Genomic DNA, 15,939 nt, shown 5'->3' with positions numbered 1-15,939 from the left:
CAGTGGAGATGGACGTCCAATACCATGGACATCTAGGCGATGGGACTCCCATCCCTTCATCATGACAATGTTCCTTTTTGGGTTATCTTCCGCGGACGAAACACTACAATGGGCAAGATGAAAATGCGGGTACTCGTCAAAGGGCAGGGGCTGGGGTTGGATGGAGGCATGGGGAAGTAAGGAATTAACATTTGGGAAGACCTGACGCAAAAGCCATCCCTTCCCCTGTTTATTTGAGGTCTAATTTAATCCATCTGCAGGGGAACCTCAGCATGTTTTCACAGTTTCTGTCATTTGAGGCTTACCTGGCGTGTGCTAGCAAAAGGACTTTTATACTATCTGACTGGGGTTGTTTATCTTTCCGATGCTCTCGGATTTTCCACTATTAGTCAAGCCCAGCTTGCCCCACCTGCCTCACAACAGGGCCTGTCTGTGTGAGTGCAGAAGCGGCCGGGCAAGGGGGGATGCTGCTTGTCCCCTAGGAGGGAGGCTGCAAGGTGCGGGGGCCCCGTGGTGCTCCCCCAGCGCGCTCCTGACAGACAGCTGGAGATTTCCAGGCTGTTGCCTGCCACAAATGGTGAGATTCCCGCCCGTCCCCCCCCCCCCACCCCCCCCCCCCCCCCTTCTGTTTATTGCACTTCAGAGGGAAAAGAAAGGAAACTTTTCTAGGTTTCAAAATAAACAAGGCCAGTCAACAGATTGGGAGGGGGGAGAGGAAAGGAAGCAGTTCAGGAGCCTTTGAACTGAAGTCTTAAACCAAAGTAGAAAAACTCAGGCATTTGCCTCCCGTATGTGAGGCCAGCCAATAAGGAGGAAAAGTGCACTTCCAATGGGCATCTCACATTCCCCTGGTAAGAAGCATCAATATCTAGAAAACCTCTTGAACCACGTGGATGTTTATGAGCATTTGGAGCTAACAAAAGGAGTCAAATAGCTCCGAAACAGGCTCTTATGAAAGGAGGTTTCCAAGTGAGCTCAATCCCTCAGAGAAGATGCACTATTTCCCTGACCCTCCCAGCATCAAAAACCCAGCAGCTACTGCATTTTGTCCTTCCCCTGCTTAGAGGAGCAGAAGGAAGGTGACGCCTCTGCTAGGACGGTGCTCTCCTCGGAGCACAGATCTCTGCTCTGCCTTGAGGTCGTCTTAAGTCCCAGTGGCTAAAACAGCCTTTGGCTGGACGGCTTCCAGCGAAAGGGCGTGCAGCCCCAGGCTACAGTGTAGGACAGCCAGTTGACCTTGCATGAGATTAATCACTGGGTCAGTGGGACACTCACACAGCTCCTGGGAAAGGTTTCAGGTCCCAGCAGATAACCAGAGCATTTCACCACAATCACCACTCATCTCTTCCCCTCTCTGCGAGAGTCAGTGTCTGCCAAAAGGGTTCAACTGGACAGACCTGCGCGGGAATGTGGCCCAATGGCTTAGTCCCAGTTACTTCGCCTTCTCCTCGGATGATTCTTTCCTAGCAGAGACTATTAGAGCTACTCCAGCTAGGTTCAATCCTGCTAAATTTCATGGAGCTGGAAGCAGAGTATGCTGGGGAATGGGCCTTGATCACAGTCCCCACTCCCCTTGCTGAGTTTCCAAACCTGAATTCACAGCACAAGGCCTGTTTGTACCCTCAGGCTGCTGCTGTGCTGTGTGTGGTGTGGCAGGGCAGGAAAGGGGGAGTGGGTAGAGGGCTGGAAAATTGAGAAATTGGGGAGGATTCAGGTTGCTGGGCATCACTTCTGCCTCTTGCAGTGCTAACAGACACAAAGGTGCAGGAGGGTGCTGCGTTGAGCAATGAGATAAGAGATAAATCAATGAATAAAAAGCAAAGAGGGGTGTAGGCAGCGCTGAGCCAGGAGCCTGTTAACATGACCAGGATTTAATGGCGTCAGCACGCACAGAAGAGAAGGCCACCGAAAGGTGCAAAAAGAGGATGGCAGGACCACCTCTGACATGTGTTGGTGGAAGCCCTTGGGGCCTCTCCCTCCGCGACAGCACGTGAGCCCTATCCCTCCACACACGGCCAGGCCTCTGCAGCGACATGTGCAGGCCTCATGGCCCCCGGCTGCCCTCACACATCGGCTTCTGCAGCACAGCTGCCCTCCTGCTCGGCCGTGGTGCCTTGCCTGTGCTCCTGTCCCCATCCCATAAACGCCATTCAGCTCCAGCTGCAGTTTGGTGGCTGTGACTCCATCTGCCGCGAAGGGAGAGGAAGCTGGGATGCTCCCACAGTAGGTAACAAAGAGCCAAGAAAGCAAATCAAGCTGTCATTTTCTCCTTGTGAGGGAAGACCTAGTGCCTCCGGTCATGGCGCTTCCCTCTCCATTGTGGGACTGACACAATGATGTCAACCATTTGCGGGCTGCGGAGGGATTAGGTTTCCCCAGGAGAGGCCTTGGAGAGCTCTCCTCCACCTTAGATGGGCCATGTGTCCCCCGGGGCTGGAGCATGGGGACTGGCCTCGGCTAACTCTCTCCTCAGGCACTAAATGAACGCGGCAATTAACCATGAGCTGAACGTCAGGGCGGTGAGAGGACCAGACGCTGCTGACAAGGGAGGGGAGACGTGGATCTTGGTGGCTGTGGCCTCCTGTAGCTCCACACAGGACAGGAGCCCCTGTGTTCCTGAGCACTCGGTCCCCACACTGCCATAAATCACCTTGCTGTGCCGTGACTCAGTTTCTCTGCCTGCAAAATGAGCCCAAAACTCGCAGGAAGAGTTGAGGGGAAGAAAGGAGGAAAGCTGCAAAGCCTAAAGGAAGAGGGACAGATTCTGGTTGCTCACGGTATTTAAGGAGAATTCCCCTTGATGTCTTCAGGATATCCAAAATCCCAGGACTTGCAGTGTTTGGGTGCAAGGCATAGGGGAAAACATCACCAGCAGTGGGGCAGCATCCCCTGTCAGCCCCGCTGGTAGGCACAGCCAGGGCACGCAGACCCTTTTGAGGCTACCCAGGCATGCACGTGCCTGCAAAGCATTTGACACAAAGGCAAGGACCCAAACTCAGACAACCTAGGAAATTAGGTGTCGGCAGTCACTGGGAAAGAGCTGTCAAGCTGTCCTTCCGAGCCATTTCACTTTTTTCTCTCCACTGCCTTATAGTCAGTCTTGGCAGCTCTATCTATAGGTGTCTTCAGCAGCTCACTGCCCCTTGCACGCATGCGGAAAATGGGAAATCATGGGCAGAGCAATGATTGCTCCGAACATGGCCTGCCACAGCACAACAGACACACAAAAGATTTCAGGTGGCTTTTTGTTCCTGCTGAACATGTTGATTTGGAAGACACTGCAAATTTGCCCTGATTTCAGCAATCTGTTTCAGACCAAGCAAAGCAACTCAGTCTCAACCAATTCTGAAAAAACACATTAATATTATGACACTTTTCTAAACAAAGTATCTGCTGTTGTTGTTGTTCCTTTGAGAGGACACTTAATTTCTAAGTTTATTTCATTTATTAAACAAAAAGATTAAAAATGCTTGGAAATTAAATATGATGTTCAAACCAACATGGTTTTTCTCCAATTTTTTGGTTCACCAAAAATCACAGCAACAAAAAAATCACTTTGGTTAGCAGAAAACATTTTTTTTTTAATTTGACAGAACTTCCAGCGAACCGAAAAATCAAGTGATTTGCACAACTCTGCTCTAAACAACTCCCAGAGGAGGGATGGTTCCCTCTTCCCACTTTGCTTCCACAACAGCTGTTGCTTGAGCAGTCACACACAAATATATTTTTTTCTTGCCGGCTCTCCCTGTTTCATCTGTGCCTGTCCTCTCAAATATAGGCCCCACAGATAGGTTCTGCCTTTATCTACTGCTCATATTGCACTGATTTGTACATTATTTGTGCCTGAAGTTAAGTAACTAAAAGTGTTTCCTTTGTATTATTCAAGTACTTCAAGATCAACAAAGATTGCATGTAAATGCAACCAGCTGGTCGCTTTGCTCATATGGCACAACAGCGAGCTGTCAGTGAACGTAAATAGAGACACTTATTATTAATGATACACAGCATATTGCCATGGGGACCTTCCCCTAAGGCATCCCAGTCCCCATCTCCCCAGGGTCTCCACTGGCAGCAGCTTTTCCCCCAGCGTGGGCTCCCTGCGAGGCACGGCTCCCCGTGGGTGACATCCTCTTATCTGGAGAGCGGAACGTGACGGATGTCTTACAGCTTCCAAAAAAATCCCCTCCGGCATGTCTTAGCATCGCCCCACCAGCCGCCTGCCCTGCAGGTCTGCCTTTTAGCCCGGTGCGTGCACAGCCGCTGCTTGACAAGCAGAAAACCCTACACAACCCAGCCGGGCCCTGTCTCGGAGGACACAGCTCTGGGTACCAAGGAGACAGAGAACAGAGCCATTCTCTGCGGGCCCCAAAAGGCTCTCCTCCATCTCCCATTGCAAGTTTTCTGGCCCAAATCTCACCTACAAAGCATTTGTGGGTCAAACTTGTATCTACTCACAGATAAAGCTCCTGCAAGGTCCTCACCATCAGGGCAAACAAGGTCTTATTTACCACTGTACTCTTGGAAACTGATTTTGCCTCCATCCCTCACTCCCCTCATCTCCCCCTTTACTACTCTGTGTTTTCCCTGCTGCCTAATGAGCCCTCCAGAGACCTGCAGGTATAAAACTCGTTACAGCTCCCTCTGCACACCCGCATCAATAAACGAAGGAGCACAGCAGAGAACTGGAGGGAAGCTGTCACTTTATTTCACCAAGAATTACAAAACCACTTAAAAGTCTAGCACTCGGGAAAGGGCCAGTGAGAAATCGCCCCTAATGCAGAGATAGGGGTTTTCTTTATGTTTCATGCCAGAAACTTGGCAAAGCCCAGGCTTAGGCAGTAATATAATCTCAGCGTCTGGAGTGAGTGGGAAGCTGGGACGGACACTGTGAGCTTGTTGTATTCTCTGGACTTATGTTCCTCATCCCTTTCCAGGATTTAGTCTATTGCTCCGTATGGCCCCGTATGAAATAGGGAAATATAAAGTGGTGGAGATTTTCAGAGCAGCTCACTACCCACAGCCAAAGCCGGACTGAAAAAATCCCAAGCCCTGGGTATACATTTAGGCATGTGGAGAAGCAAATAGATTGCCAAAGCTGCTCCGTATATACTGGGGCTGTGCTAGCTGCCTGCTCTCTTACTAAATCTAGCTCGAGTGTGCAAAGCACAGGCTGCAGCAAAGCTAGGGCCAACTACATAAAGGCAGACGGTATTTGCTCAAGCACTACCAGCAACCTGCACTCTGGTGGCATGTGATGGATGGGCCAGCACCTTCTGATATGCACCTGAGCACACCCAGGTAGGCGCCTACACCTGCAGAACCCCTGCATGTGCACAAGCGCCTGTTTGCAGGCATTTCAGATCAGGAGGGCATGTTTATGTAGACGCATGAGGGTTTTCAGAAAGCGGTGGGTGTCTCCCACTGGTATCCCAGTGGAGACAGGAAACAAGCAGCTATTTGCTGCCAGTAGCATGCGTGTGCGTGGCTGAGTGTGTGTGCAAGGTATTGTGTGTGGGCCTGAGTGTCCCCACAGGGGCAGATGGCACTGCCGTGTGCTGGAGGGCGCACGGGACAGCACGTCGCAAGCTGCCTGTGCCTTTGCAGGTCAGGAGGAAGAAGTGGTGACCTCTGGAAGGGGCTGTGCTGAGCAGGCAGCTCTTGCATGCAGGCAAATGGGCGGGGGGAGGACCCAGCCAGCTCTGCTGCTTCAGGAAACGAAATATCCTCTGTATCAGCTTCTTTTGTCATCTTAAAGCAGCGTCGAAAAATCCAGCCCTGCCACCTGACCTGTACTAAAGAGGAGGAAGAGAATAGGATCTGGCCAGTGCCTGTTCTCTCATTTTCCATCACATTTTCCTGTGTAATGAATCACATTCCCACATCAGACCCTTGGAGGTGCTAGGTGGATCTGAGCACAGTGAACTGGGGCCTCTACCTTGAACAGATTTTCACTGGGAAAGCACAGAAAGAAAACAACTTGGAGAAAAAGGCACCACATTGCTAGAACAGCACACAAAGACACAACAAAAAACAGGAGTTCTTTTCTAAAGGGCAGAAGAGCTTTCCCCATAAACTCTCCTCACTGGATGAACCACAGGTAACACTGCTCACTGCATGCAAACACACAGCAAGGGATTAGTTAGTAAAATTGTCAGGCACTGACCTTCACTCTTTGAGGGTTCATCCAGTGTTGGATGTCTTGCACAGTCTCGTTCACACGCAGGAGGATGGGCTCATGACTGTGATCCAGACACGAGGTGGTACACTCCGCGCCTGCACACAAAATAGAGGGGATAAAGGTACAGCACCAAGCAAGCAGCTTCTTACCCTCTCAGCATTCTTCCAGCTGAAGGACAGGATTAGGGCTCATTTTTCCTAAATTGCAATTAGCAGTCAACCATAACTATCACATATCTTCGAGCCACACATGAAATGCTGAGTACAACCCTGCCTCTCAGCAGGAGACTGGGGGGGTGGGCAGATATTCCAGGGTCTTTTTATATGAGTTGCATATCTAGGTATTTCTCTGGCTATTAACTCCAGGAGGGGGGTCAGGTTTTGTTCTTTCAGCTCACCAAGAAAATGTGGAAGTTTTTCCATTTCGACTGCTCTTTCAAGCAACGGGACTGATTAAGCTAAGGCTGCCAAACTCATCTCACCTATGACATGACATAATCCTCCCGCTTGATCTAGCAAATTTACAGACCTTCAATAATAATCTTTCAGGTGGTGGCCAAGCCTAATGATACTGCAGGCGAGCTATCACCTAAGTCCCATAGTTGATAAGAAGTACGCAGAGAGGTAATGATGGCTTTGTTCACACATAAACCTGTTTTTTCTCTGATTAACTGTCATGCCCGGTGGGAATCGTGTCCTTTCTTTATTAAAACATGCTGCGATACTCTGCGGCAATATCCCAGAGCCCTGTGGTGACACAACCGTAAGCCCTAGTGTGTAGGACCATTACCATTTCCCCCCTGGAAAATCACTCTTGAATGGCACAGCTGCTGCAAACATGTCATTAGGATTTCTGCACTCCAATCAGCGCTTGGGGAGGAATTAATCTCTGTGCTGGTTTGGAGAGCTGAACCTTTGGCTCAACACACACCTCAGCCTGGAAGGGCAGATTAGGTGTCTGAGAAATTACCGAAGGTGTGTGGGATTCACAGTGACCACGACTGGATGCTATTATTTTCCGCACCTGCTTCTGCCTTCTCGTGTCCTCCCACGTGGAGGAGTCAGTGGGAGCAAAGCAGACCCTGCTTGGCCAGGGAGGCTCGGGGAGTGCCTGGTCTTTGTTTTGCTTCTCTAGTGCATGCGGTAGTGGCTCCACGGACCCCCTGGACAAGTGCCTGAAGACCTACTGCGAGCGAGTGGAAGGAGCACGCCTTCTCGGAAGGCCATCGATCAGGCTCCCGAAAACACCAAGAAGAGAAGAAAACCCCAACAACCTGATCCCGAAAGGTGGTGCTGGGTGAGCCTAACAAAGTGTGTGGTATGTCTCCATCTGCTGAGGATAAGAGCCAACGGCCGCTGTGCCCTCTGCTAGCTGTTCCTCATGCTCTGCGGGAGGATCCAGCCCATGATCCCACTGCCTCCAGGACAGCTGTGTGGTCTTGTCCCAGGATCAGATCCACCAGACCCTGCATCTGGACATGGGACCTCCGGCCAAGCTGGTAGGGCTGGGAGAGGATGGAGGGAAGGCAGGAGCCCACTGCCCAGGCAGCTGCAGGCCCTCCTGCTCCCAGCCCCAGGGCTCCCCTCTCCAGGCCAGAAATCTGAATTTCTCCCCTTGTAAAGCCCTGCCCAGCTCAGGCAGGTAACCTCATCTCAAGGGTAAAACGCCTTGCCACATTAAGAGTCGCCGCAGCCTGCTTGCTGCTCGCTCTCCCGCGCTCTGCCGCACTATTTACACTTACAGCGAGGAGCAGGTCGGAATTGTTTTGATATATGATCTGTAATTGGCATCGTTACAGAGCAGTGATCTCATCCAGGTTGTGTTCTCCTCCCCAGGGAGGGAACACAAGGCGGCTCGTGGTCCCTCGCATGGCTGCGATATGAGGGAGCCGCAAAACGAGGAAATTTCTCCAAGTTCAAAGGGGCAGACGGGGGTGGGGGGCCTGGTGGGGGGCTGCAGGAAGGGGTCTGGTGGGGCTACAGCCTGTGCAGCTCCCATTGCAACCCATGCAGCAGGGATACTTTAAAAATGGGGGCTGAAAATACAATTTTGTGTATTTGCAGTATGGAAAGTATGTCTGGGTGACACAAAGGGAAGCTGAGCTCAGAAAGCACCCCAAAGCTCAACACTCCCTGCAAAGTGACCAGACACCCCAGGTGGAAGGGCAAAACATCCTTAAACAAGCTCCTAAACAACTGTCATACCAAAGGGGATGCTCAGCTGGTCTTACATTCTTTCTGGAGTGATGTGAATGATCCTGCTGCTGTGCTTCCCTGCCAGCGTCCTGCCTTTTGGCATCTGAGGTGTGCGTGTGTATGCGGGATTGAAGGAGGGGGACATTACAAAATTGTAAGAGCAAGCTGAGGTGCAAGATCTCCCCTTATTTTAGGGCTGGATGTATCTTTGGTGCAGTCTGGCTTGCTGGCTGCCCCTTAAAACCAGCTGGCTGAGAAGGGACATGATGAAACTAGAAATGCCAGAAGGAGCAGGCAGTCAGCAAGTTATGTGCCTACTAGACTCTAGAGCATCATCCTTCCTAAAAGCAGTTCCCTATAAATCTACCCATAGCAGCCTCTCACTCAAGTAAAGGGATCCATAGGAGAAGGTGACTTTGAGGACTGCAGACTCCTTCCTTCCTCCCTCTCAATCTCATCCTCTTCCTCATTCCCTTCACTGCTCCCTGCCGAGCTGCCTCCCCCGTGGCAGGTGGCCAGGGCTGTTGCTCACAGACCTATGCCGTAGCCGCTGGAGCACTGCAGCTTCAGGTGGCTGTTGAGCTGCGTGGGCAGGGCGCACTGGCCCTGCATTTCCCTGCAGAGATGAAAGGAGCCGCTCCAGGTGCCATCCTTCCGGCAATGAATCACGTTGCTTCCACGGCCCTGGGAACAAGAGAAGGAGATAGCGAGGATGGTCACAAAAACAAGAGCAAGGACACCAAACAGGCTGAGAAGGGAAAATCGGGCAGAGCCAAAGTGGGAGCCAAGTTCTGGAGCTGGGACAGGCCCCGGTTGGGACTGCCAGCCCTGGTGGGCAAGGAGGGGTTTTCTTCTAAGTAATAAATAAAAGGAAGCCTGTGCCACATGCACACACATTCCTCTTCTGTGCAATGTGATGTCTGTACAAGGCCCTTGCATGGTCTCTACCTTAAAAAGGACACACTCTAGCTGCAGTAAAGGTGCATTCACCCCATTTGCCCTCTTTCTTCTTGTTGAGAGGTCCGTGTTGACTGCAGACAACCCTTTCCCTCTTCCATTTTGTAACTAGTTGCATCATCTTTGTCTCAGAAAAGAAAGAATCCCCGATGGCCAGCTGAAGGAGGAAGGGAAGCGGGACATGAGCAGGGATGCTCAGCAGGGCAGAACATGCTTTTTAGAGCTTGGCTGCCTTGAATGACAGCAAATGAACAGGCTGAGGCAGATATGCACAGAGGCAGGTGGAAAGGAGAAAAAAAATCCTCTGGTGTGTGAATGGGCAAGGAATGGAATATGACATTTCTCTTATAGCAAAGATCCTCTGTACAATACTGAAGAATGAATACCAAAGTCCAATGGGAAATATCATGCCCTTTAGAAACAACAAAGGAGTGCACAAGCAATCTTTTGTCAGATCTATCCACATGGCATTGGAGATTTCTGCACAAGCTGTTCGGCAGGATCTGCAAGCCTAACTGCCATGGGGTGATGTGGGACAATCAACAGGAGGATGCCTGGGGTGGCTCGGCTCCAAGCCTCCCACGGTGACCCTGCTCAGTGGGAGAAGCAGACAGGATCTCTGCTTCTCCTTGCCCATTACACATACCAGGCATGTTGCCTGCAACCTACCCACCCTGCTCTGGGAGACTGTGCTGGATATCTTTGGGGATGTTTCAGTGTGCTGTCTATGCTGGGATCCCAATCCCAGCAGGGATGCTTGAGTCTTGGGAGCTCTTCCCTAGGTCCCACACCCCTTGTTGCAGAGGGATCTGCACAAGGCCCCGGTGCAGGTATGCACAATTGCAGTGCCTTCGGTGTTAGTGTTACATTTGATATCTTAATGCCTTTTTTTGCTCAGCTTTGTTGATGAACATAATATTTAGTGAGATACAAAGTGGTCTTATTGTCATACTGTGTGGGACCTGCATCCCCTTCTTTAGACATCTGGCCATTGCCAGGATTAATAAGAAAATCATATGAAAGGGTAATGGACCAGATGGACTCAGGGTGTGATCCAGTTTGGTGACTCAGCTAAGGGCCAGTTTTGCAGAGACTGATTAATTTAGATCTGACCGTTTACACAATTTGTGTGCAATATTCAGAAATGGAAGGCCCTGCTCTGGGTATTGGGGGAGGCACCTGCTTAAATAACCTGGTGATTAAGAGATGCCATATGCAGAGCTGAGTAATGATCTTTCAGCATGGTGACAAATTCAGGAAGAGATTGCTAAGTGATAATTGAGCACAATTTGCTGTTTTAGCAAGTGTGGTGCACTTCCATTGCAATTTGCATGCCAGAGTTCTAAAGGTGAGCCATGAAACCTGATTTATGTTGCCAGAGTTGGCTGTGTTTGAGGGTACTATTGTGTAGTTTCTGCAATGTACTCAGAGATCCCAGGATATCCATTGCTATAGTAACATCCTGTCCATCATTCCCTGACCTGAAAAATCTCTTGTGAAAATCCCTGCTGGGTTTCTTGCTTGGATGCAACGTGCATTATCACCTTATATAGCTGAGAGAGACTTAGTGGGGTTTAATCCTTAAATAATTAACACCTCTCAAGTGGTTCTGCCTTGTGCCAGGAGTTCTCCCTCTTTTTCTGTCTATTTTCTGGGATATCTGGAAATACCTTTCTCTGCAAATCCCTTTCTCAGGATGTTACCTGCTTCTTTGCTCAAGGTGCTTTCACAGCTGAAAAGTCACTATAATCTTCCTTTCAAAGAATAGAGACGTAGCTGTATATCTCACTTTCCACAGCTTACTTAATTATTGCTGTAACCCTGACTTCACTGCCTGCCTCTCTTCACATCCAGCTCCTTTAAAAGCAAACGTAAAGCTCTCATACCTGTTGTCCCTCGTGGCCCCAGTTTCACTGCACTGGCACTGATGGTGCAGTCGGTTTGACCAAGTGCACAAAGCCACAGATGCCATATCCCAGAGCTTCCCACCCAAACTGCACCCATGTGTGCATTTCACAAGTCTTGAAACTTCACATAAACCTTATAAAAACAGATCTTCAGGTGCTCTGATACAAAACCCCAGGCTCTACCTCCCATCTCCATGAAGTGGGCAGGACAACTTTGCAGGGAACGGGGCAGCAAGCGCAGTTTTCCAGTCTCAGAAACCTCAGTGCTGTTTCTTCTGTAGTTGTGGATTTTAACATTTGGAGCAGGTATTAGAGGTGTTTTTCCGATCACTGGCACTATGGAAGGTCTGATCCCTTTTTCAGGTGTCCTCAGAAATAGGACTAATATTAAAAGACCTTTGACAGAGTGCTCTGTTCTCTGCAGTGTGTATAGTAACAGCAGCTTCCACATCCCCACTTTCTCTTCCCAAACGTATTAAGCAGTAGCACTTCTGGGAGAAGTTACTCATCTCACAAACTATAATTACCTCTGGTGAGGTAAACTAAACATTTCAAACATGATATTAAAGAAAAGACCAGACCTTCTTGTATCAGTGAACACAGCTCCTACAAAGTCAAAGGCAACACGCTGATTTATGCTGGATAAGGATTTGACCTCTGATGCCTTGTCACACCTTTGCAGCCACAAAAACCATGGAAGTTTACAGACAGTTCACTTGAACAGTGATAATCCCTATAAATTATCTATGGCATACACATGGTGACAAAGGGAAAAAGAAATGGAGAGAAAACCAAGGTAAAACAGAAAGAACAAACAGGATGAGTGCATGTAACTCATATCCTCCTTTCATTCATTACTCTTTATTTCCTCCTGTACTAATATAAGAGCAGAAACCACATTTGATAATGCCTACCTAGATCAGAGAGCCACTGACACAGATTATTCAGCTACTTACTTGTCTAGAAAACAGTAAGTCACTCATTGCTAGTCCTCTATGGGTAATAGTTAATACCATTACTATAGTCATAAAAATGATATTTCCAGGCTCTTCGAAGTCTCTCTCTTTTTGTACTTTAATTACGTACTTCCCTTCTCCATCTCTCTGTTTCTGGTCTCACAAGAGCTCAAGGGAGTTATGGCACTTGGTCCCTCCAAGATCAAAGTCCTTAGGGAACATAAGATAAAAACACACCTTTATGGGCTGAGATGGTCTGGATAAGAGACTCACCGACTGATTGTCATCATCTTCACACTTGATCCTGCACTCGCTGTTGAACTGGAAGCCATTGGAGCACTGGTAGAGCCCGTGAAACTTGGATGGTGGAGGGTCGCAGGTAACGGGCACGCAAGCGCCTGGCAGCCACGTGCCATCTTGTGTGCACTGGATCTTAAAGGCTCGCCTTTCCGTGCGGAAAAAAAACAAGACCATTTAGTGAGCGGCTTAGTCAGCCAAGAGCCTCTGAGCTCTGCTAGCAGGTTGCAGGGGATGGGTGTGCTTGAGCTTTTAACACTTGGGGAACAAGTTGTGAATCTGCGTCATGAGGTCTCCGAGAAAAAATAACGATTATTTGCAAAGCTAACATTCAGCTATCCAGCCTAAACTCAACTCTTTCGACCTTGGACATGTCTTCCCAAAACACCACTTCCCAGGCTTGTGGGCTGTGGTTGGTTTGAAGTGGGTTTGTGCAGAGTCAGAAGTATATGACAGCACTAACCCTTTCCCGCAGAGTTTCAAAGGGGACTCCCCAGGCTGGATATCAAAGGCTATTTCTAAGGTAAGGTCTGTTTTTTGAACACTGGCTACGATTTTCAAAGAAGCCTAGGGGAGTTAGGTGCCTATATCCCCTTGATATGCACAGCTATCTGCATGAAGGCAGCATTCAGTGGTATTCTCTGTTATAAACAGCCCATCCCTTTCCTAAAATCTTTTTAACCCATGGCTTTCTGAATCATGCTGGCTGCGTGGCATTACTATTGTACGTACTTCCTTGCTTTTCTGGAGGATCCAGGGACATGGTAACCTGGTTTGCATTTGTACTTGCAAAATGAGCCCACTTTGTGCTTATCTTCCCGGCAACGAGTAGTCTGGAGATCTGCATTAGGGACGATGGAGGGTGCTCGACACATCAGCTCACACAGGGCTTCTGGAAAGGACCACAGCCCATCCTCCATGCAGGTCAAGTTGCTGTTGTTTCCTGAGAAGGACAGTGAGCAACATAACATTCAGCAGGACTGGTTGTTGTGGTGGTGTTTTTTTTTCACAAGTGTCATTACACCCATAATATATCAACAACCACCTCAGCTGGCTTGACAAATTTAACTGTGTATGTCCTGTATATTTTCTCTTTCTAGATGATGGTGTTAAATCATCAAGGACTCTTTTTTTTTCTTTTTCTTTTTTTTTTTTTTCAGGAGACAATAGGCAGACAGTGTTTATTTCAGGAAATGCTATAGCATAGGTGAAATCTCACTAGATTTGCATTTTGTGTGCGTGTGTGTGTTTTGTTTTTGTTTTTAATTCTGTTCCTTATTTTGTTCTTCTCTGAAAGAAAGCTTGCTTCATACATCAACGTCCTCCTCTCTGAAGCCATGGAGATATCCATGTTAAGACAGAGTGTTTGGTACCGTTCCATTCTTCATACTGCTTCTGTGTTACATCCCTTCCCTGAATCTCCCCTTCTTACTTCAATTTTGAGCCTTTTAGAGCAGCATCTGTTAATATTAGAGTCACTACTCCAACACAATGAGGAGACGTTATCAGCTGGGGACTCTCAGTCCGTGGGGACTACTGTGATAAATATGATTCATAATACTCATTAGAGACTCATTTTCCTTAGGAAGCTTTCTTGACCAGCACCTCAAAGGTAAAAGGTACAATAGATCTATTTGCCTCTGCTATGACCTAGTTGACTTCAGAAGGGTAAGCTAAAAGTAGCCTACTCTCAGTGTATTTTGTATTCTTTGATATTTTATACTGTATGTTAAAAAGGAATAAGCTTTTCCTAAGAAACAAAACACCGCTATGAGCCACTAACCCTTCAAAAATCCCTAATACTCTATTGAAATCCTTGAGCATTGCTGCAGGAACTCCTCTCAACCCACAAGGCATATTTTCAGCAGTCAGCCAACTTCAGTGTTATCCAAAATAATACCGACAAACTGCTAGCCCTAGAGCAATTCCACCTCTTTGAGAGAGAAGGAAGAGAGCTGGGACATTGATGCTGAAATTCGAAGAAGATGAAAACAAAAGGCTCTGGAGGGCTCAGGAAGGTATGTAGAGGAGCCCTCCTGCCCTATCCACAAAGATAAGAGAAGCTTCATTAAATCAGTACTGGCTTTCTCCCTCCCCTCCCCAGTTGCAGATGATTGCAGAGGTATTTTGTGCAGAAGGGAGCTCTTCTTCTAGAGCACCAGCATGCTCCTCTGCTCTGACTCATGCAGCAGCTCTGCAGACCAGCCGTGGTGATATCATACTGCCACTGCAATGTGATAAGCTGTGACATTACCAACAGTGGCTGTCATGACGTCAGTGATTGAATTAGGCATGAGTCATCTGAACACATTTTCCAGAAGTTTAGTGGCAATATCTATTAGTCATCACCAATGGCATACACCAAACGGTGTCTTTAGCTTACAACTCACAGAATGTCTGGACAAAAGTGAAGTGATGCTAAACAAATGAGCTGCACCCCTGACTTTGTGCTAGTTATTAGCTTTCCAGCTACCCCTGCCAGCATCACCAGCTGAAGCTCTTCTTGGTCATGGCTTGTTTTACCCTCTGATGCTCTGCATGAAAATTGCCATTCATCTGCTTGGGGTAATTTTACATTCCTCCAAGTTGATTAGCATCAGTTAATCTAGTGGAAGGTGTCCCTGTCCATGGCAGGGGGGTTGGAATTAGATGACCTTTAAGGTCCCTTCCAAACCAAACCATTCTATGATTCTATGATAATTATTTTCACTCCCCTCTCAATGAAATAAAATAAAATAAAAAAATCCAGCTGTTTCCAATGAAAAACAGCCTCCCTGTTGAAGATGACCCTCTGAGTGTATAAACAGAAAAAGGGAATTCTTTGATAAAAATCTCCCCTTTGAACAGCCTTAGCTTTCACTGTGGGTTGGCTACTTGTGGTTACCCTCCCAAGTCTGAGTTAAAAGAATTGAGCAATTTGGTTATATATGAAGTAATCAACATATCCTTTCACTGAAATGTGGAATACTTCACATGCCTCTTCTGAGATTTGCTGTGAATTCTAGCAGGAGAGGCGATACCACATATAGAAAATGAGTTTATACAGCAATTGTACCTGAGTCAACAACAGCTGTTAAGATTACTCCAGTGTGAGGTGACAGATTAATTTGGCTCTAATGTTCCCTCAAATTAACTATGATATCTTTTGTGCTTCCTGAGGACCAGATTAAAAAGGGTTATGTGACAGTAAGCAAAAGAGTGGATGGTGCTGAGAAGATGATGGGGATGCTACCAGAAAAGTAGCAGGGAAGAAGATGGAGGAGAAAAGGAAAGAATGCAGCAGAGCATGTTATTTTCAAGAAATAAAACTTGTAGGGACTCCTAAACAGGAAGGAAGAGAAAGGTCAGAGGTAGAGCAAGATGAGTGTGGAAAAGGGGAGAGGTGATGGATGGATTAGGAAAAGCCATGATGGGAGACTGTGTGACTGAGACATGGGACTGTCCAGTCT

The 15,939-nt window shown here is 48.0% G+C and overlaps 1 protein-coding gene across 3 annotated transcripts in view; it reads right to left on the bottom strand.

Annotated features, from left to right (window-relative positions):
- The window catches only part of PAPPA (pappalysin 1), a 235,384-nt gene that overhangs the window by 22,159 nt on the left and 197,286 nt on the right, over positions 1 to 15,939 (bottom strand). For all 3 annotated transcript variants that reach the window (XM_040531640.1, XM_040531638.1, XM_040531639.1), the window contains exons 16-19: positions 13,223 to 13,433; positions 12,467 to 12,638; positions 8,910 to 9,057; positions 6,164 to 6,273 (exon numbers count right to left, since the gene is read on the bottom strand). In XM_040531640.1, coding sequence (XP_040387574.1) covers positions 6,164 to 6,273; positions 8,910 to 9,057; positions 12,467 to 12,638; positions 13,223 to 13,433 — 641 coding nt within the window. The remainder of the gene's footprint in view (positions 1 to 6,163; positions 6,274 to 8,909; positions 9,058 to 12,466; positions 12,639 to 13,222; positions 13,434 to 15,939) is intronic.

The sequence above is a fragment of the Cygnus olor genome, chromosome 19 (genome assembly GCF_009769625.2).
Source record: "Cygnus olor isolate bCygOlo1 chromosome 19, bCygOlo1.pri.v2, whole genome shotgun sequence".
In the NCBI taxonomy this organism is placed as follows: domain Eukaryota; kingdom Metazoa; phylum Chordata; class Aves; order Anseriformes; family Anatidae; genus Cygnus; species Cygnus olor.
Note: the sequence above shows the minus strand (reverse complement) of the source record. Positions and strands in the feature narration are given on the sequence as shown.